Consider the following 20147-nt stretch of genomic DNA (forward strand, 5'->3'; position numbering starts at 1 on the left):
CTTCTTGCTTGAGAATGTATGGCTGTGTAGCTGGCGTGTTTGCGGAAAGTTCGCGGCTCTCAGCAATGCACTCAACCGCAGTGCATCATACACAAATCGCGTTGAATTTCATCTGGGGATGCGCTCGTAATAAAGCGAGCCATGCATAATGAAAGTATACGAATGTTAATGAATTACTCGGTACAAGACGTCGTTTGAACGTTTATTTGATTAAATTAATAATTAATATTGAGAAAAGCTTTTTTTTTATATTATACAAATTGCATTTCTATTGCGACAACTCAGTGCGTACTTCTTCGACGTGAGTGCGAAGAACAGAAAACTCTTTTTTTTTTTTCCGGAAAAATTCCGCGCAGCGGAAACCTTCCACGGTTCTGTAACGTATCTATAATAAAAAAAAGAATACCGTGACTATAATGCAACAGGTCGCAGACATACACGATCCGCCGCTAGGGAATTGAGCAACATGCAAGGCTTGCGTATACTTCACAATAAAACGCATTTTCGCTCAAAAAGATACAAGACACGGGGAATTTATACCGTATATAAATTTTCCGTTTTCAATACAAGTCAGCGAATCACGTTTGCGTTTCACGTCGTTACACGTTGACTTATCCCCCGCCGAGACGCCGCTTCGCTTGCGAGTTTCGCTTATCGTCGGATTTGTCGTGACGCGAACGTGAAATGCATTTGGAGAGTGCATTACAAAATTGTCCGCCGCGCTCGTTTACATTCGCCGCGGAAATTCCATTCCGTTGTGTGTAACGCACCGCGCGCGACAGGGGAAAACCACGGATTCGACCATATCCCGCTAATTAAATCAGTTTTACAGGGAAAACCGGATTCATTACTAATGAACAGCGCGCGTAGACGATGTAGTACATTTCGCAATTCCACTCCGCGGTAATCGCCGGACGCAACAAAGCTGGCGGGCGCGCGTCACACACGGGGGAGAGCCGCCGAGCGGACACGCCGACTGGACGACGCGTTACATATACCTGTTGCGAACTAATGCTAATCAAATGGCGGAAGCGTATAGCCTTTGCGCGACTCGAACGACGCGACGCGACGACCGGAAAGGCTTCAGCACGTTGAGAGCGTCACGTGCGGAAAAGCACATATTAAAAAGCGATCGTAATATCGGGTACCGCGCCACGGAAAGAACAATTTTGTTGGAAGGTCTAAAAATTTTGCTAAATACAGATCTAGAAAATAATTTTTGGTTGAATCATTAAAATAATTTGTTGGAATGTTAAAACTGATAAGCATTGCTACACGGAAAGAACGATTTTGCTGGAGGGTCTAAAAATTTTGCCAAACACAGATCTGAAAATAATTCTTGTTAAATCATCAAAATAATTTTGTTGATACTCTAGCAATCAGTTTGACTTTCCAACAAAATTATTTTGATTGTATAACAAAAATTATTTTCAGATCTGAATCCAGCAAAATCGTTATTTCCGTTATGCTCGCACTTATAACGATAGAATCGCGAGCGCGTAAGAGCGAAATGGGACAGTGTAACCGGGGAGGTGGAGGGGGAGGGGAGAGGAGAAGAAAGCGTTGGGCGTAATTAAAATTCTTGTTTGTCGCGCACGAATTCATATAATATTCTCAGCATGGTTTTATTTCTGTAACAAACTTGAGATATCCGCGGCGCTCCGTGTGGCGCGCGTTGGAATATAACGAACGCACACGCGAGCTGGCAGAGAACACGAAACTTCACGCCGAGTAATGTACCTAATTTAATAAACGTTCGTGCCCTCCCCCCGGAGATAACGTTGTAAGAGAAATGTCTTTCCCTTCCCGCATCGTTTTGTATCTATATTTGCCGCTTTCTTGTTCGCCTCAGATACCATATATAAGGACGGATAGGCATCTCTTATTTATTTATCTCGGTAACGAGTACAATCCGCCGGGGAATAATTTCGTCGTTATACAGCGAAACAGTTCGGGGCTCGCAGCAGGATTCCGATGGCCGCTTCAAAGTGGCCATCGTATTGCCACAATATATACTGATAGCCAAATTCGTTACAGCGAAACGGTAAACTATCCGGATTCGCTTATAGTAATTCGGTTACGTGCGACCGAGCGCCGGACGTACTTGTTATATAAGTTTAATATAACTCGCTGAATGTAAATTGTCCAGATCCTGAGCGAAATCTGTGAACTAATCCTTAAACCCTGGCGCGCAACGTTGATGTGTCTCCTATTGCAAGGCAATGCATGCGGTATCTAGTTGTTGTCTAGAAAGAGAGAGATAGAGGAGAGAGAGAGAGAGGGGGGGGGTGAGGAAGGGCGAGCGGGGAGGCTGAAATCTAATTAGGCTGTCTACGGCTCGATGAGTCGTGCGATAACTCGCAGCTACAAGATAACTCCGACGGTCTGTTCCTTGGAGCACCGACGCGCGTGCAACGACGTCGGTCGATTGGCGCAATTCAATTACAAAAGTTACCGTCAATTGGGAGCACAATAATTCATTAAATACGCGCTACTATCACTGTAGTACCAAAGATTATAACCCTCCGGAAAGACGGGTCTCACTTGCTGTGCTTCGCGAGAACTTCACTGCAAAACGACCCACCTATCCTGATCGGAGCTGTGAAACGTGCTCGTTAAGAAACTGATGCATATCGTATATTTTAATGTACCGTTTTAATGCCGACCCGACTGAAATCTCCAGTTAGCAGAATTCTATTAAAACGTATCAGATATTTCCGGCGAGTTGTAATTGTAGGAAGAGTCCACGGGTATTAAAATAATTATTTATTAATAAATTTATTGCTCCGCCATTACGTGCTAGAAGAGGGACGAAACGGATGTACGAGGAGACAAATTTAATTTCATTTTCAATCACTAATTACATTTCCGCAAAAGTAATTTCTGATAAAGTGCAATAAGTAATTTAATTACATTGTAACTGTTCATTTCGAATTCTTGCTTTAAATGTTATTATTTTAATTTGATTTAATTGGATGGAGTGCTGTAATATATTATGTCAAACGAAATATCATTCACTCCAAAAAGTTTAATTCGTACCACTTTGTACAAATTTTACTTCTAGGTGTATATATACATTCCACTCTCTTGCGAGCATTTTGAGATGGATATTCTGTGCGCAAATATTACATCATAAAGGTATGTTTAAGAGAAAAGTTTAAAAATTGTAATTAAAACTCGCGCCACGCGCGATTTAATAAGTCGTTAATATGCAAAATTAAAAAGTATATAAGAACACGATGTGCCCGGTCGTTTTGATCGCCTTTAACGTGTGGCGGACGCAATAGGCTTCGTTCATTAATACTGCATCTATTTTGAAATTGATATGGCTCCGCGTCAGTTAGGCACTCCCCGTAAAGATGGAATGAGATAGCTGTAATACAAGCCTGAAAACTTAATTATGTTCACAACGACCCGATTAATTACTCGCCTCCGTTCAGCAGCCGCGTTTGCATTACTTTGGTGATAACTGGATCATGAAATCGTGGAGGCGGCAAGGCTTTGTACCACGTGCCAGAATAAAAACAAGAAGAGAGTACATCCTTATTAATTATTCCAGCTTATCACGGTTTTATAAAAATTAAAGAACAAATTTTCGAATCGCGTAAAAGCAAAGCGGCCAACGACATAAAGCTCATTTTAGACTGTGATTTGCGAGAGAATTCATAATATAATTCCCATTTATAATTTAATATGCTGTTGTAATATATACGGATTATATTTCAAGAATCGCGGACGAATATATACGTACGTATAAAGAATATATCAGGATGCATGGCATATAAAATTATAAAGTAGAAATGTGGTTTGATTTCTGTCGCGAAATATTATAAATTGTTTAAAGTAAATTTAATACGTATAAACACGAAATTCGGCTAACATAGTTTGATTAATTTATAATACAGTTTTTATTTTGGAAATTAATAAAAAATTGTTATGTAAAAATTGTTTTCAATATGGAACTCATATTTATTTATTTATTTTTAATAATCGAGATAATTCGTATAAAAATAAAAAATATGGATTAACGTGTGAGACTACTTTCAAAAACATTTTCCCATCCTTTTTAATTTCATGACAAGAATGCTCGTAATACATTATTTTTGTAAATACTTTCCATACAAAATACGCTTTTATTTAGATTTTATTAAATTTGTATTAAATTTGATATTAAATTCTCATTCGACGTCAATAATTTCACACACACACACACACACACACACACACACACACACACACACACACTTCAATTTGTTCAAAATAAAAGTTTAACGATGAGAATTAAAAAAATAGACTACGTATATACATCCCTCTACAGTGCGCAGTAATGGAGAACTGTGTACTTAATAAATCACGTACAACTTAACAAATCGTTCGGTTGTCTTTAACGAAGTGGCAAACAATTCCCCGTAGCGGCTCGGCTACGACTCGTATATAAATGTATGTGTGCCCGACTTTCGCGTACAATTATAAATATACATGGTCGTTAGCATACAGACGCGTAAACACGCGCGTGTTACACGTGTATATATATATATATATATATAGTGGACCCGCGCGTACTGTCGGACGGGGGAGTGTATTGTAAAAGTCAACGCTAGCCGAGAAGGAAGAGATGAGCAATTAGCGTTATTAAGCACGCTCTCGACGTCGCCCTCGTTCCTTCTCTCCGCACATCTCTCTCTCTCCTCGCGTCGCACGTTATCCTTGCCCCGTCGGCTAGCTGCCGGCGAATGTGCCGCGCATCCTTGCATTATTTTTTTCTCCTGTTTCACCCGAGGTTTGCTATTGCGATATAATGCTGCGCCTCATTTCTCTCTCCTCGCTCGAGTGTGCGAGCAACACTCGGGGAAACAATTTTCTCCTGTTTTGGCACGCGGTTCACTGCGTCCGCGTGCGTTATTTGCGTTCATCGAGATCAGGCGTGCGGCAATACGAAACGCCCGAGAGGACGCATATCGAGTATCTTTATTCGTAACGGTTAAGCTGACGACTTATTTACTCACAAAACTCGGGAGCAACGCGTGCGATAAATACGTGGGTGATAAATAGAATTGAAATTTCAAATATACTCGTGAGAGCGATATATTTTGCGCAACATAACGAAATTGCGCACACGATTTGAGATTTGTCTCTGATTCGTCGGACAAAACGTTCCGATATATCGATGTGCGGCCGATGATCGATTTGGCAAAGTATCGAATATTAGTTCTTGTCGCGGCGAAATGTGACAATATCGAACACGCGCCGCTCGTTTAAACGCATCAGTCCTCTCTCCTCTGACGAATAAAAGCGATAAATAATAAAATATAAACCAAAATCGCGAGGATATCGGGATAACGCCCTGGCGTTCCCCTTCCCTTTCTCCGTAAGCTGTGAAAAGAAATATTGCTCTTAGCGCGCAGCGAGACCAGAAATATAAATTAAAAATAGCTGCAGCAGCAATATAAACGGGATTTCAAGAATATCCGGATAATCGGATTATTCAATGGATTTATAACGTCCGCCATCATTGTATCCGGCGGGAAACTTTGATGAAAAAACACTAATGTCTAATCTGACACGCCTGGCGACATATCGACGTTAAATCGGGGGGTCCGATTGAAAGAAATAGAAATAAATCGGTCAACGTAGAGCCGCGAGATGTGCGAAAGTACGAAGTTTTCTTACTTTAGGTAACTCCAATTAACATGAAAGTATACTTAATGTATAAGTCTTTCTTTCTTTTAATCGGGATCCGAAATTTTCTCGCAGAGAAGTTAATTCGTCGAGTAGTTTGATTTAGCGCGCTGTCGCAGCGTCAAAAATCTCGGCCTTGGAAATTAAACGTGCATACGCGTATTTATTTGCTCACCCGATTCCTTGTGTGCCGTGGCAATTCCGCGCGCCCTGACGTTGGAATACGCGGTATTTGCATTTGACAGCGCGCTGAAGAGCCGCCACGAGGTCGGTTCAAGCTTAATCCAGGTCGGACTAAGAGGATTATTGCGAAAATGTTTCAATTGTGGCGTTGCCCAACGTAACGAGGTCTATAATGTTCATACATCGCGGATAAAGTTCAACTCTATATCGATGATCACTGCCGCTCGTTGTTATACGAAAAGTTTTTAAGTCCTTTCATAGCTATAACGACGGAACGTTATCCCGATCTCTTCGTATTTGATTTAGATTTTATTATTCATAGATTTTTTATTCATAGACTATTTATTGTTGGATTTTTTCATTTTATTTTTTTAGGAAGGAGAGATTGATGCGTTTAAATAGTACAGTGCGGTCGATATTGTTACCTTTTTCCACAAGAAACATCTAATCTAAGTATTTATCTATTCGTCACATTTCTTGCTTAGTTTATAAATTCGTCGTTTGAAATGCAAAATTGAATGTATTGATGCACCGTTCTATTAATACCTCGAGGAAGCTGTGAAAACTTTTTGGAAATCTCAAAACTTCCGCTTACAAACAAGAGATAGGATACATACATTATAGGCCGCGCAGCTGCTTCACGTAATATGCTTTTCAATATTAACAGTATGGCTTATTGCATTAGAGAATGAGTATTAGCCCGGTATAGCGCGCGACATCGCTAATTAACATAAACACGAACCAATCTCCACGGACTTCCATCGAGCGCGACACGGGGCTACTTCGAGTTTCAAACGTGCACGAAGAACGGTTATATGTATGAGATGTAAAGGTCGTGTTTGAGTTTGCCATTTGCGTACACAACGAAGACCAATAACGTTGTTTATACATCGGGCCGTACGAAATGTACATCCGTTACAGATCGTCTGCGGCATATGAATGAAAATGGACGCGCAGGTTGCGCTCCGTGGATTGGCAATTACTTTGAACGAGCGAGATATCTTTCACGTGCGCTGCCAAACGTGTTGTAAAATCATTTAAAATCGAGCTCAAAAAATTGTTTATCGAGTTGTCACATATTCGCGCGTTTAAAAAAATATATATATATCTATCTGATAAAATTGAACGAGCTTCGCTGCGCTCGTTAATTAGAATGCGAGGCTTAGGATTTACATGGCGCCCATCGACGCGGAAACCTTTCGAAAGTAACAGTTACGAGATCGCAATCGTAGCAAACACGTTAGAGTTGAGTATAGGAAATGTGTAGCAGTTACATGCCATCGCCATTACGCCTTAGGGCTTGTTAGAAAACGTGCAGTAGTTACAGACAGTGTTGATTCACCGCGGGGCACGGGGAAAATCTGCAATAGTTATAGTTAGACAGTCTATAGGCATCGCGACGTTTTCGAAAACGTTTGATGGTTCAATGAAATGTTCCACCGATCCGTCAGAGAACATTTGCACCATCCTACCAAAGTCCCGGGTTGCCCGGTACGTACCGCGTGAATAAACTGGGCTGAATCCGGTCCACCGGTAGTGCGACGTTTTTGTTCACATCTTCATTCTTCTTTTGTTCTTCTTGTTAACTGTTCGCATTTGTTGCAAACTTGTATCTATATCCGTGATATTATCGACGAGAACAACAGATTGATTATTTAAATACGCAAATACGTTAATCAAGAATATTAATATTAATAGTTACTGGAATACAGGATATTAATATTAATACTTAAATGATACTTTTATCGTATCGTATTATTAATTTTTAAACGATATTTATTTGCTAGCGAAAATGGATTTTTTATTTGAATTCTTTCCATTTTGGTATTTTGATAACAATGTGACATGAATTTAATCTACTTCACGCGATATTTCAATTGCTTCCAAATATTCACGGTTACAGTAAAAGGTTTATTTCAATCTTTGAACGTAAAAGGATTTGGTAAAATTCGAAACACGAAATCGAGAGAAAAAGAGAGAGAGTTTCAATTGATACATCTTTTTTTAAGAAGGGTCCTCTGTGAACTCTTTTTGTTAACGATTTACACATGAATACATGAATTCACAGAGTACAGCGATTCAATATATGGAAGAAATTGGTGGAAAAAGAGCATTCCCACTGGAGAACTTGATCGCGCGTATGAAATCGCGCCGATTTTAGCCTCCGGGCAATCCACTTGTATGCGCATTGCCGGGCCAGAAACGTGCCGTTGTATTTCGCGAAATTTTTGCCTGCTACGTATTATCGATCCAAGGGAGAGAAGTGCATAACTTTTTTTATTAAAAAAAAACTCACCGCAATTCATAGTATTTATGCATATTTTTAATATCGCTGATGTGATACGCTTTTTACTTTATTCAAAAAATTCGCGATGAAAACGGTATTTCTCGTTCAACTTGCGATGATGTTAAGCGAATTTCAGCACGAAGTCAAATTTTCAGTGTGATATTTTAGCAGTAAAATAATAACGTACAAATAACTACTGATACTACGTGGCGTCGTGAATGAAATATTTATAGAGCGATACACAGGAAATTCTGTCATAGGGTTTCGCACGCAATTAATCTTTCCGCTATCTCCTACCGTTCACTTCCCTCCGACGTATTTCCAAAATTACGTCTGTTCTTTTCACACGATGGAAGATCAACGGGGATACATGTCCGGCAAAACCCCACGCGAGACGTGGGTCAACGAAATAACGGTCTCGGAATCTCGCAAAGTTCCATAATTATTTCTCTCACGTAATTGGAAGATCTCTAATTACAGGTGAAAACGTTTATTGTCGAGTATTATTGACATTCTTTACTGTATAATAAGTGTGTTACATATATTGCGAGAAAAATTACACAACTCGCCACGTGAATAAAAACTACATTGATGCGACGCAGTTCACACAGTTTTTCCGCAAGAATTTACCGTGAGTAATCTGAGTGATCCGAAACAAATTATTATGCCTGGATCAACTATAATCGGACTACTGTAATCGCGTGCGCACGCGACTTATTAATACCGATTAAATTATTCTATCGTTATATTAAATTAATTAGCAAATGTGATTAATTATACACGTGATTGTGTGCGTGGATTATCGATATTTTAAAAAACCTTACAAATACCGCGCAATTTGCGACGCAGTTTATAAGGTTAAACCTTAATATTTTACAAACAAAGCGTCCGCGCGTTGGTACTTTGTAACCGCTGCATGAGGTGCGCGGCACGATAATATTAAACTGATGACAACGAAATTATTTAGCTGGCAGTTACTCTTCGCGCGGCGCAAACCCATTTGCCGCATATAACGGTGCACAACTACCGAAAGCGTGCATGCGAAATGGACCGGCGCATCATCAGTTCGGTTCGACTGTCAACAATTTCGCGAGTTTTGTTTCGTCACTCTGCCAATCGTAGTCTCATTAATTCATTAATGTCTCGTATAAAACGGTAATCGAGCATTCATTTTGCCAACTTTGAATCCCATTTCTTACGAGTGTGCTACGTTATGCGAGTAAAATCGAAGACATCATATTGTCGCGTTGATAGAAAAGTGATGCAAGTCAAGAATTAACATTTCTGAGATAATGAAAGGAAATTGATCCTAAAAATTTTAGAGTTAATTTTTTTTCTTTTATTACAGTCGAACCTCGATAACTCGAATCTCAAGAGAAAAGTTATAAAAATTTTCGAGTTAGAGATGTTTCGGCTTATCGAAATTCAAGTAAAAGAGAGTTAACATGTGAAAATTCGACTTACGGAAGCTTTGGTTGTCGGAAGCGAGAGTTTATAATTTTCCAGTTATAATGGCTTTTAAAGGAAAAAATTCGAGTTGTAGAGGTTCGAGTTATTGAACTGTATTTTAAAAAATGCAAATTTTTTTTTACTTGTGTTTTCTATCAACGCGGTGATGTATCATCTTTCGACATATCTTTCTTACGATACTTTATATCGATAGAAACAAGATATTATTGCTGCTTAATCTAAAATTTGCACTTAAGCACTTCGCGTGTGGCAGACGAGAGTGCGGGATGTAAATGGGCATAAAATAAAATAGCAAACGTAGTGCACGGATTGAATTCTATCGTGAGCAAGATTGGTAAATCTCGGCGGATGCCGGGGTTTACACTGTTTACAGAGATTAGAATAGAAGGTTTCTTCAAAAGTAAACCTGCGAGTTCAACTTTCAACGATGATCGCAATAATCCTTTCTTTTGTCTCGTTAATGCTAACATAATTAGTCCTGATCTCATCCTCAATTAAGGATTTTATCCGAAGGGAGGATAAGTAAAGTTGTTGTTTCGGCGGTTGCAATTTCAGAAGTATGTTGTGCAACTTTCACGGTTGAACGATCCTTCTTGCGGAAAAGTCCGGTGTACCGTAGGGATCCATAAATACATTATCCCTCTATAAAAGTTAAATAAGTAAAAGTTAAATTAACTCTAAATCCACCACGCTCCGCACAGAACCTGACTCACGCCTTAGTAGGTGAGCTTTGCCACCTGCAAAGACTGTAAATAACGTAATATATACTTGACGGAATTATTAAAATATATATATGCGTGATTCGATATGCAATATTTATGATGTACGCCTTTGATTGCTCCGCTTCCCTATAGAAATAGCGCCCACCTTTTTAAATGCCAATATGAATTAAGCATCGAAGGAATGGCATAATTGGATTAACATAGAGAGCCGCATTCATCTTGGAAATTCAATGCATCGAAATGATGGCGAAATAAATTTTCCTCTCTTTTTTTTTTGCTTCATACGAAATAGTGAATTAAAAATATAACAATACTGCTTCCTTCATTGCAGCAAATTAATGACAGAAATAATCCAGATAACCGTGATATAGTTTCACGTATCGAGTATTAGTAATTAATTTTATTATCGTAAAACGCGTCAAACTCATTTTGTAATAGAGACGCCACGTACGCGAAATTCCGGATACCAGAGATCAGAATACCTTCGATCAGACAGCAAATCAATTTCGCGAAGTTTCCACTTCAGCAGTCCGATATTTGCGCAAATAAGCATGACCCGGGACGCTACGTAAATAAGTTCGATTTATCCGAATCGAAAGAAGCCGACAGGCGCCCGGTAGAGAATTACGTCACACTGTGGCTTTAAGAAATTTAGTGGACGTTCCGCGTTGAGTGCATACCCTCGTTACCTCGACTGACTGCCCCTCCCTCCCCTCCACTCGCCGCCTCTCCCCCGCCCCGCCGTTTCTACGCCACTGAGACGCAAGTTATATACAGTCCGTGCATACATCACACGCATGCTTTTGTTGCACGTGGCCAAAGAAAATGCCAGCTGATTTACAGCCGGCATTTACTTTGAGAGCGTTCCCTTCTTACCGAAGATAAATCGACAGGAGCCCCCGCGCATTTACCTCTCCTGTCTTTTCTTCCATATACCCCCTAAGATTTACACTTGAAGATACTTAAATCTACTAACGCGCGCTCCCGCGCGCGAAGCTATCCTCGTGGCGCTGCGCGGAGATTTCTACATCTGCTATTTCACTTCGAAATGCACCGGGATTTACTTTCTTATATTCTCTAAATGAATTTATCTATTCAATTTCCGCGGCTTCTTTCACTTCGCTCTTCTGTTTCCCACGAAGTAGAAATGTCGAAATTTATTTTTCGGTCGGTGATTTAAATGAGATATCATCGATTGAAAATTGCATTGAAAATTAAACTTTTCTCGTCGGTATGTTTAACACACGCGCAGTGGGTTTAGTTCCTCGCGATTGCTTCTGCTGATGATATCCTCGCGAATGAAATACGCAATGCAGGGCAAAACGCACGGGGAGATACGATACAAATAAATAAATCATACTTTCCGGGGGACAAGATATTACAAGCGTAAGTCTCCCGTCTCGAGAATCTGCTACTCGGTTAGATTATCGTTTCGCCACAAGATTCAGTGCCCTCCCTCGAGCTTATTTCCATTTACATTCACCGCCACCGCTCGTGAGACCCCTTCTTTTACGACTGGCCGAGTACCGTCATAACTGGTGCCGCTTCAAACATCCTTTTTACTTAGATATTCTGTACTGAAAATTTTTTATTACATTCACAAGAAGGCAGTAAAACAAGCGGGGTGTACTACGATCGCATGCACCTTGATATTATAGTTTAACGTAGAATGGTTTAGTCGACCTTAACAGCGGACACAGCAGTCAAAAATCTGTATTACGAAACGCACTTTATACTATATCGTACCTTAGAAAATAATACTTTTAACTTTTTTTGCGTATATAAATGAAGGTTTATCAGCGTAATTGATGGCTTTAATATCGAGGCATCGCGCGCAAAAAGATAAGCGTAACGACCTTTAATCGGGGAAGGTCTTTTCAAAGCTGATAAGTAGCGCGGCACTTAATTACCGAAAGCTTTTACAGCCGTCTGTCGAGGACGATACGGCCATACTCGCATTGTTTTGGGGAGGGGGGGGGGCACCTTTGAGAAAATGAGTGAAGCGCGAAGTTGATTTTAACCCAGTTTTGTAAATCCTATTAAAAAGTGCGGCGGCGTACGTCTCTCTGTAGAACTGAAACTTCTTAAATGTCCTGGCGTGGGCTGATGGTATTCAGGCGATCAAATTCAGTGACCCATTTTCATAATATGGAACCGGCAGTTTCGATATTTTTTAGGACGGATAAAAGTAAGAAGCGCGGCTATGACGGCTTTAACATTATCTCGGTCAGATTAAACTTTATTTCACGGATAAACTTCGTATAATGCCAGTATAATTAATTAACTGGAGTTATTATGGGGACAGGGCTTTGTGTAAACCTCAAATGATATTTTTGGTTCGGCACACATGGCTGGAAAGACATTATCGTGGCATTATGATAGCATACAGTGCACGTTAATGCTTTCAATTAAACCGTGCGCATCCAAATCTACTAATTGTATAAATCAGCAGCTTGGCTTAATTATAAAATTAACCGACATTAATTCCGACGTGCGCAGGGCGGCAAGTGTTACACGTCGAAATTCGGTGTGTTGCATGTAGAAAAAAAAGCACTCGATCACATATACACGTGATATTTTATACAATGATGATTCAGCAGAAAGTTATACTTCACGCCAGACAACAGTAATTCGATCTGACTCATGTGAAAACGTTGCTATGCAACCCATTGTTAGCATGAAACAAGAGAATCTCCCGTAGATCAATAGCAGTTACAACTTTCTAATTTTTTTTTTAAACCTGTCGCGCATTGTATCGCGCGAATTTCGGAAAATTCCGGTTCAAGTAATCTCGAAAAAGTCAATACTCGCAAACCAACTTCGTATCGGAGTCTAATGAATCGGATCAGAATAATCTAAATCGGATTTAATTAATTTCTTTCTACAGAAGATAGCAACACTTTTACGATTTTCTCGCGGAAGCGACGCAGTTGGCGATGTGCGCATTCGGTACCTATTTTCTACCGACATTGCAACGATGCGCAGAATGTATGAGTGAAATTAGTCAGACGAGGTAGTGCTACCTCAGGAATTTCATATTCATCCCGCATCTGCGAAACCAAATTATATCGTGGTGTCCCGCGTAATCGCCCGAAATCGTTGGTGCTCGAATCGCATTTGGCAGTTACGAGTGTATAACCAATTTTCCGAACGCAGAGCGTTTATTTTACATCGGAAATTATGACGTATAGACATGACGACGCGAGTTGGAGAAAAAGTAAAGCAAAATTGCGCTGCGGATTAAATGCGATCGCGACGAACGTAAAATGTTCGACGAAATTCATTCACTTTGTAAAATCGTTCTTTCACTCGAATCCTAAAATCGTGTACGCAATTATAAGAATTGCTCAAATATTCGCATTGCGAAATTCTGAAGTGCTACAAATATTTGTACGAAACGCACAAAGGTAATATGCCTGAGAGAATGTGTTTTTGGCTCGTTCGTAAATAAAAACGTGATAACACGGAGGCGCGATGGGAGTTTTTAAATATTTCCGTGAAAATTTATTAAACTTGCAATGTGCTTAGTAGTAAAACGTCATTTTCATATACCAAACTGGTTCATATAGAGTAATCTTGTATCAATATGGTGAATAGCAATCAGCTCAAGGGCTTCATATATTCCTCTACATGCGGGTTACAACCTAATTATGACAAACATATCGCGTAATTTCGTCGAAATCATTAAAGCGCGAATAATATATATCCGGAAATGTGAAATCCTAATTTCATTTGATGTAGTATCACAGTATAATTAATTGTTTGTTGCTCTATAAGAGCAAACAAACTTGTCTAACTAAAAGCAGTTAGAACAAACAGAAGGATATCTCGTTGTGTGTAACATAGTAATTTTGCACATACAGTCTTGTGCAAATAAACAAATTATTATGCGAAGGAGAGATAATTTTTAGATTTCTATACATTTATTGCATAAAAAGGATTTACAGTGTCTATTACAATATTTTTTTGAAGCCTGAAGTATTAAATACTAAAAAAATACTGTAATAAATCTTTTTACTGTAAATTTTTTTTATATGATAAATGTTTATAAATCTAAAAAAGCTGTCTCTTGTTCACATTAATTTGCACATATATAAAAGTAAAATTTACGTGATATATCTTCTCGAAAAATAATGAAAACATATACATTGGTAGATATGATTAAAATCTAGTGAAGAATTAAAAATTATTTAAGAAAGAATTTTGAAAAGAAAAAAGAAATTTTTTTACATAAATACAATTTTTTATTGATGTTATTTGCAAATAATAGCATAAATCTACATTTTTCTAATAAATAATAATAGTTTCCTGTTTTGTGCGATGAATAGATACATTTCTTTGTGACTGTGACAACGACATCTTGCAGTACCAGCATTCGCACACAAAAAGATTAATTAGGGAATTATAAAGTTGCGTCTTAACTTTTTCTTAGCGTATCATCATATTTCATAATATAATTTATTATAAAAGTAAATCTCATTTAAGGCCGCCATGTCACTCGCGGAGTCTTTCTGCGTTATCGTAGAACGCCTGCGAGAATTTGGCCGAAGCTCGTTATCTCGTTATGCACTTGTTCCATACCTACACAATCGCGTATTCTTGAAATTTCTTTGTTGGTAAAGAAAAATTGAAGAAAAAAATTCTCGTTACATGCTTACCTTTCTATATAAAAGAAATCACAAAAAGCATATAATTATGCGGTGCAAACGCGTGAAGATTATATCGGTTTTTGAACTCATTATTTATACTTGATATTTAGAAAATTATTAGTCGATATTCAAGAGAGCGTTGCATTTGGAGAACGGGGCTCAAATCTATTTGCTATTTGTCGAAGCAAATACGAAGATATTCTCGGATATTCGGAATAATGAGCAGGATAGATACGAGCGAACTAGTATGCATCGCTCGCTTATACTTCCCAGTTATCCTCGACGACTTCATTCCGCGCCGTGCTTCAGAAGCTATTGCATAGACGTCTCGAATTACTCCCCACGCGAGCCGACCAAACTCTCTCGCGCACGAGAGAGCCCCCACATTCGCAGAGTATAAGAGACACGCACCACAAATTCGCGCTACGTGGAATACTATAGCACTAGCCTAGCCCCCGCGCCGCGCGTTGCTCTTGGTTGGAAACAAGAGAGGAACAATCCTCTCGCCGCGCGTCCGACCGTCGCGGCGACGACGACGGTGACGGCGGTGGCGGCAGCGGTGACGACGACGACGACGAGAACGACGACGACGACGACAGCAGCACCGAAACTCGTTAAACTTCCCGCACACGCGAAACGGAGAGGGTAGGGAGTGCTTTTGCGGGTAACAAAATTCCTACTGCTCTCGGCGGGTGGCCGACGGTACGTATACGAGGGATTCAATTAGCGCCGCGACGGTGAATTTAACACTCGCGGACGCGCGCGCGCGCGGGGAAATGAAACTCTCCGTCGCTGAGAGAAGTGCGGATATACTCCGGGCGCGATTTATAATCGACACGGTTGCCGAACCAGATCGTGGGATTAAACGCGGTGTTCAGAGGCACTTATCGATAGCCATTTCGATGCCTCATAAACGTGGCGAGAACCGATAATAAATGCAACGCGGCGCGGCGGTTCGCGCAACGCGCGTTACGATGTCGTCCCCCATGTTCGATCACTCACCGGATGTGGAGACGGGGTTTTCTGTCCATGCACTTCCCGCGATAGTGGACAGCAGCACGGCGCCAGTCAACAGCCGGAGTCGGCCTCGCGCGGTTCCCGGGACACGTTGGACACGTCGCTCACCGATCATCGCGGTACCGGATGAACGAGAGGGTGCGCGACCGGCATCCCGACTGAGGGTCGTGCCGAAGAGCGTGTTTCTCTACCTACCCCTACATCATCCCCTCTCGTTTTCCCGCCACGCGCAGACGCCTCCGCTACTCTCGGGCTTCCGTCGACTCTTGAGCCACCTTTCCCCCCTCCCCCACACCCCACCCACCCTCTCACCCCCGTGTGCTCCGTCTTAATCCCACTCACTTATCTCTTATCAATAGGTGACGATTAATTATCCCTCTACCCTCTACGCGTCGCAGCAGCCGCTGCACTTTCGAGGTCGCTCACAACCTGTGGCACGCTCATCTCTCCGGGTACTTGGGGTATGTCTTTTGGCATGAGCCCTGAGGACGGAAGATATGAACGCAAGAATAATATCACTTCGTCGACGCCGAGAGTTGGTTGGCTTGCGCCCGATTTATGGCCGGTCGCGATCGTAATATGTGGTCGGAGGATTCGGGGAGGTTCGAAAGCCGACGATAAATAAAGTCTCTCACGCGACTTATAAAAGAATTTATTAAAACTGTAATGCTCCCGCCCGCCTCTCTCTCTCCCTCTCTCTCTCTCTCTCCTCTCTCTCTCTCTCTCTCTCTCTCTCTCTCTCTCTCTCTCTCTCTCTCTCACGATGCATACGGGCGCTAAATTTGGAAACAAACGCAAGTACGTAACTGTACATGGTATAATTTCGCATGGAAAGAGAATGGAAAACATAAATTGAGTTTAGTAGATGAGTCCAGGCTGTTGGAAATTGAGTTAAAATTACATGAGTAATTATCTCTCTATCCAGCGGTGCTGGCGCGCCGAGTAACATTGTTCAACAAAATGAAGAGTAATTAAAACATTTGCTAGAAATCCTTACATTATTTTCGAAAAAAACTCGATATTTCTTCTTTATCTGTGTAGTGAAGAGTAGAGAATTCCCTCGAGGATTGACATGATACAAGTTAACATAAGTTTCGGGCTTAAACGACCAGATGTAACGGCGATCTAGAGGGAGGGATTAAAGTCTCTAAGTAAAATTAATTTCATTCCGTCTCCAGACAAACATACATAAAAGCTAAAAGCTACAATTTGCTTTTAATTAGGATTGACCTTTCATGTATTTAAACCTTAAAAAAGAACTCTAAGATAAGCAACTAATTTTAAGTAGTAAAATGCCTTATTTTATCTCAGCTAGATCTTAGTGCTTAATAATATTTCAGCATGAATTTATATACATATTCAGTTCCGTAAATTGAGCGCTGATTTAATTTTCGTTCTTGAAACGCAATCCTAATCTGGGATAGTAATGTCACGAATTAAATTGACATCTTAAAATAATTTTTTAATACAATTAGCATCCTTCTATAGCGCTCGTTAACTACACGTTTACTATAAGAACTCTTTTAATATTTCCGCATTCCATTTCTCTTACACGACAAGATGTGTAGTTGTGTAACATGCCTGAATTTTATTTTATGATAAATTTTATTTTATAAAAAATTCTACCGCGCAATAATAATAGTATTATCGTAATTATTATTACAGTATTATTGTAATCATTATTATTATATAAAATGGAAAATTGATAAGGATTTAGATTTAAAAAAATATACAAATTAACGTTTAAGATATATTATACATACGTTTATTATATTTTTCGTGCTCAAAATCAACAAATGATAAAAGTGGCTGACAGTTATGATAAATTTTGTTGATTTAATGTAATTAACAATTTAGTGTACATACAATATTTTCTAACGTGTTTGCGAATATCGATATTAAAGATATATTATGCAACACCAAATACATGATATTGCACATGTAACTTTTCATCCTATTGACTGCAGATATTAGTTTGACTGTTACGTAAGCGCAATTTGGAAGTTCATACATATTCAGTCAATCCATTCGCCTTTATCGTGGAATAAACGATAAAGATAATTGATCACGTGAAATATCGATTAGCTATATCGGGAATAGTTTAATGGATTTTGTGCTAGAGAGTGTGATTAATAAACCTGTAAAGGAAATACGATTTTCATTGACATATGATGGACGGAAGATATTTTCAGGTCTCGGGGTCCTTAATTATTCATTCCATAAAACATAATCGCGATATAATGAATTGCGGGGCTCCGAGCCACTGATTGATGTTCACACAATAACGGGTATATAAGTTGCGCAAACATTTGGGAGGAAAATATCAGCGGGCGCGTTTGATTTTTCCTTTTAACCTCTTTCGCGATATTATCTCCATCGATATTGACATTATTTCGACTCTAATAGCTTCCGGCTGCGCAGAGCCGCGCATTACCCGCCCGGCTCGCAGTGCCGTGCGGTGCGATAAAACACACGCGCGCGGCGGTGGTTCTGTTTTCCCTTTGACATCCGAATGAAGTCACTGCGCATTATGCTCCTTCTCACGGTTCGCGCATTAAAGTGTACAATGCATATCGCATATATATATATATATATATATATATATATACATATAATCGTTAAAATCATGGTTACGGTGTTAACCATTAAAATCACGGATTACGGCTTAACATTGATACGGTTAACATTGATTCGCGATCGAGCAGCCGGCCGTAAATATTCCACAGCATAATGCGCGGCATGGCGAAATATACGTGTATATTGTATTTCAATATGATACAACGACGGGCGATATCATCGACGGCGAAACAATTCAAAATTTGATTCCATTTCGCCAAACGCGCGCGCGTTACTCGTTTCCATATACGCGATAATGAATGTATTAATCGTAGATTATATTTTGCGGCGGCGGCGGTGTGCGCGACGTTGCGCCGTTCTCGATGCGCGGCCTAGATATAAACACAGGCGTGAACGCGCGCGGCCAATCGTAATCGCTCTCTCGCTTCCGCGTGCGGAAACCCCGGGCGAGGGAAATCTCACGCGAGGTGAATAATGCTCCTAGGCGGAGGTGTGGATTGCAATAACGCGGGCGTACGGAAGAACGCCGTGCGCCACCAGATACGGTCGCGAGTTCTTGCGGCACTCGTGCTGCTGGAAGGCGTGTCGGGAGACTCCAGGGCGCCAGAAGACGCACTGCCATTGTAGCCCCGAACTTCTGTGTGACGACAGTGGTCCTCCGTTGCTTTTCCACCATTCCCCTGCCCCCTCTTCTCTCTCTCTCTCTCTCTCTCTCTCTCTCTCTCTGTCGCACGCTCTTGTCCGCTCTCTTGTCGCTTACCTCCCGCTGCCGCCTCGCTGAGCGCCTTCCACGTTTCTGTCTCGCGTCTGTCCTCACGTACGCGCAAACCCCTGCCGGCCGAATATTGTCCGCCAGCGGTATTTCAGTCAGCGGTCTGTGTGTCCGAGGAGTCCACTACTCCGTTTTCGGACGTGTATCCGAGCGCAGTGTACCACGGTATACTGTATTTACGTAATTTGCCGAGCGAAGCGTGTAAGGTGGATGCTGTGGGCGAGAGGTTCTAAGCGTATAATAATTCCGACCTGTAATTTTCAAGACAAGCGGTTGGAAACTTTCGAAACGCGCGTGGTATTTAATAACGCGCGGAATATATACCCCGCGGATTAGGGGAGTACACGTAAATCATCGCGCAAGCCAACCGGACTTAGCCTATATAAAGACGTGAAATCTCTATCGAGGTAGTTAGTGGCATACCGCCAGAAGGGTTATTGCCAAGTAACGAGCAAAGAAGGAAACGAGAAAGAAACTTTCATATTGCTAATAACTGTATCTCAATTTGCAGCTTATTCGGAGGAGAGAGAGAGAGAGAGAGAGATTTCAATCGCTCGAAACTCTTGTGTCCACAACATTAAACTGGGAACGGGAAGTTTCCCAAAAACTAGATAAATTAATGATACGTATAACATTAATTAATTTTTGCAAAAAAGATGTTTAATATATATGTTCGAATTTATCGTATTTATCTAATACATATTACCGAAAGTTTTAGGGTCACCTGTTCCTTTTCCTGTCTCAAAAATGCCAATTTTTTTACTTAAGCATCGCTTTTTTTATCAACATCA

At 40.5% G+C, this 20147-nt stretch overlaps 1 protein-coding gene across 1 annotated transcript in view; it reads right to left on the bottom strand.

Moving 5' to 3' along the window:
• LOC105456371 (neurotrimin-like) overlaps positions 1–16138 on the bottom strand; it is a 163642-nt gene extending 147504 nt beyond the window's left edge. The window contains exon 1 of the mRNA XM_011700339.1: positions 15993–16138. Coding sequence (XP_011698641.1) covers positions 15993–16122 — 130 coding nt within the window. The 5' untranslated portion in view covers positions 16123–16138. The remainder of the gene's footprint in view (positions 1–15992) is intronic.
• Positions 16139–20147: the final 4009 nt, after the last annotated feature.

This window comes from Wasmannia auropunctata, unplaced genomic scaffold (assembly GCF_000956235.1).
Source record: "Wasmannia auropunctata unplaced genomic scaffold, wasmannia.A_1.0 LD335709.1, whole genome shotgun sequence".
Taxonomy (NCBI): Eukaryota; Metazoa; Arthropoda; class Insecta; order Hymenoptera; family Formicidae; genus Wasmannia; species Wasmannia auropunctata.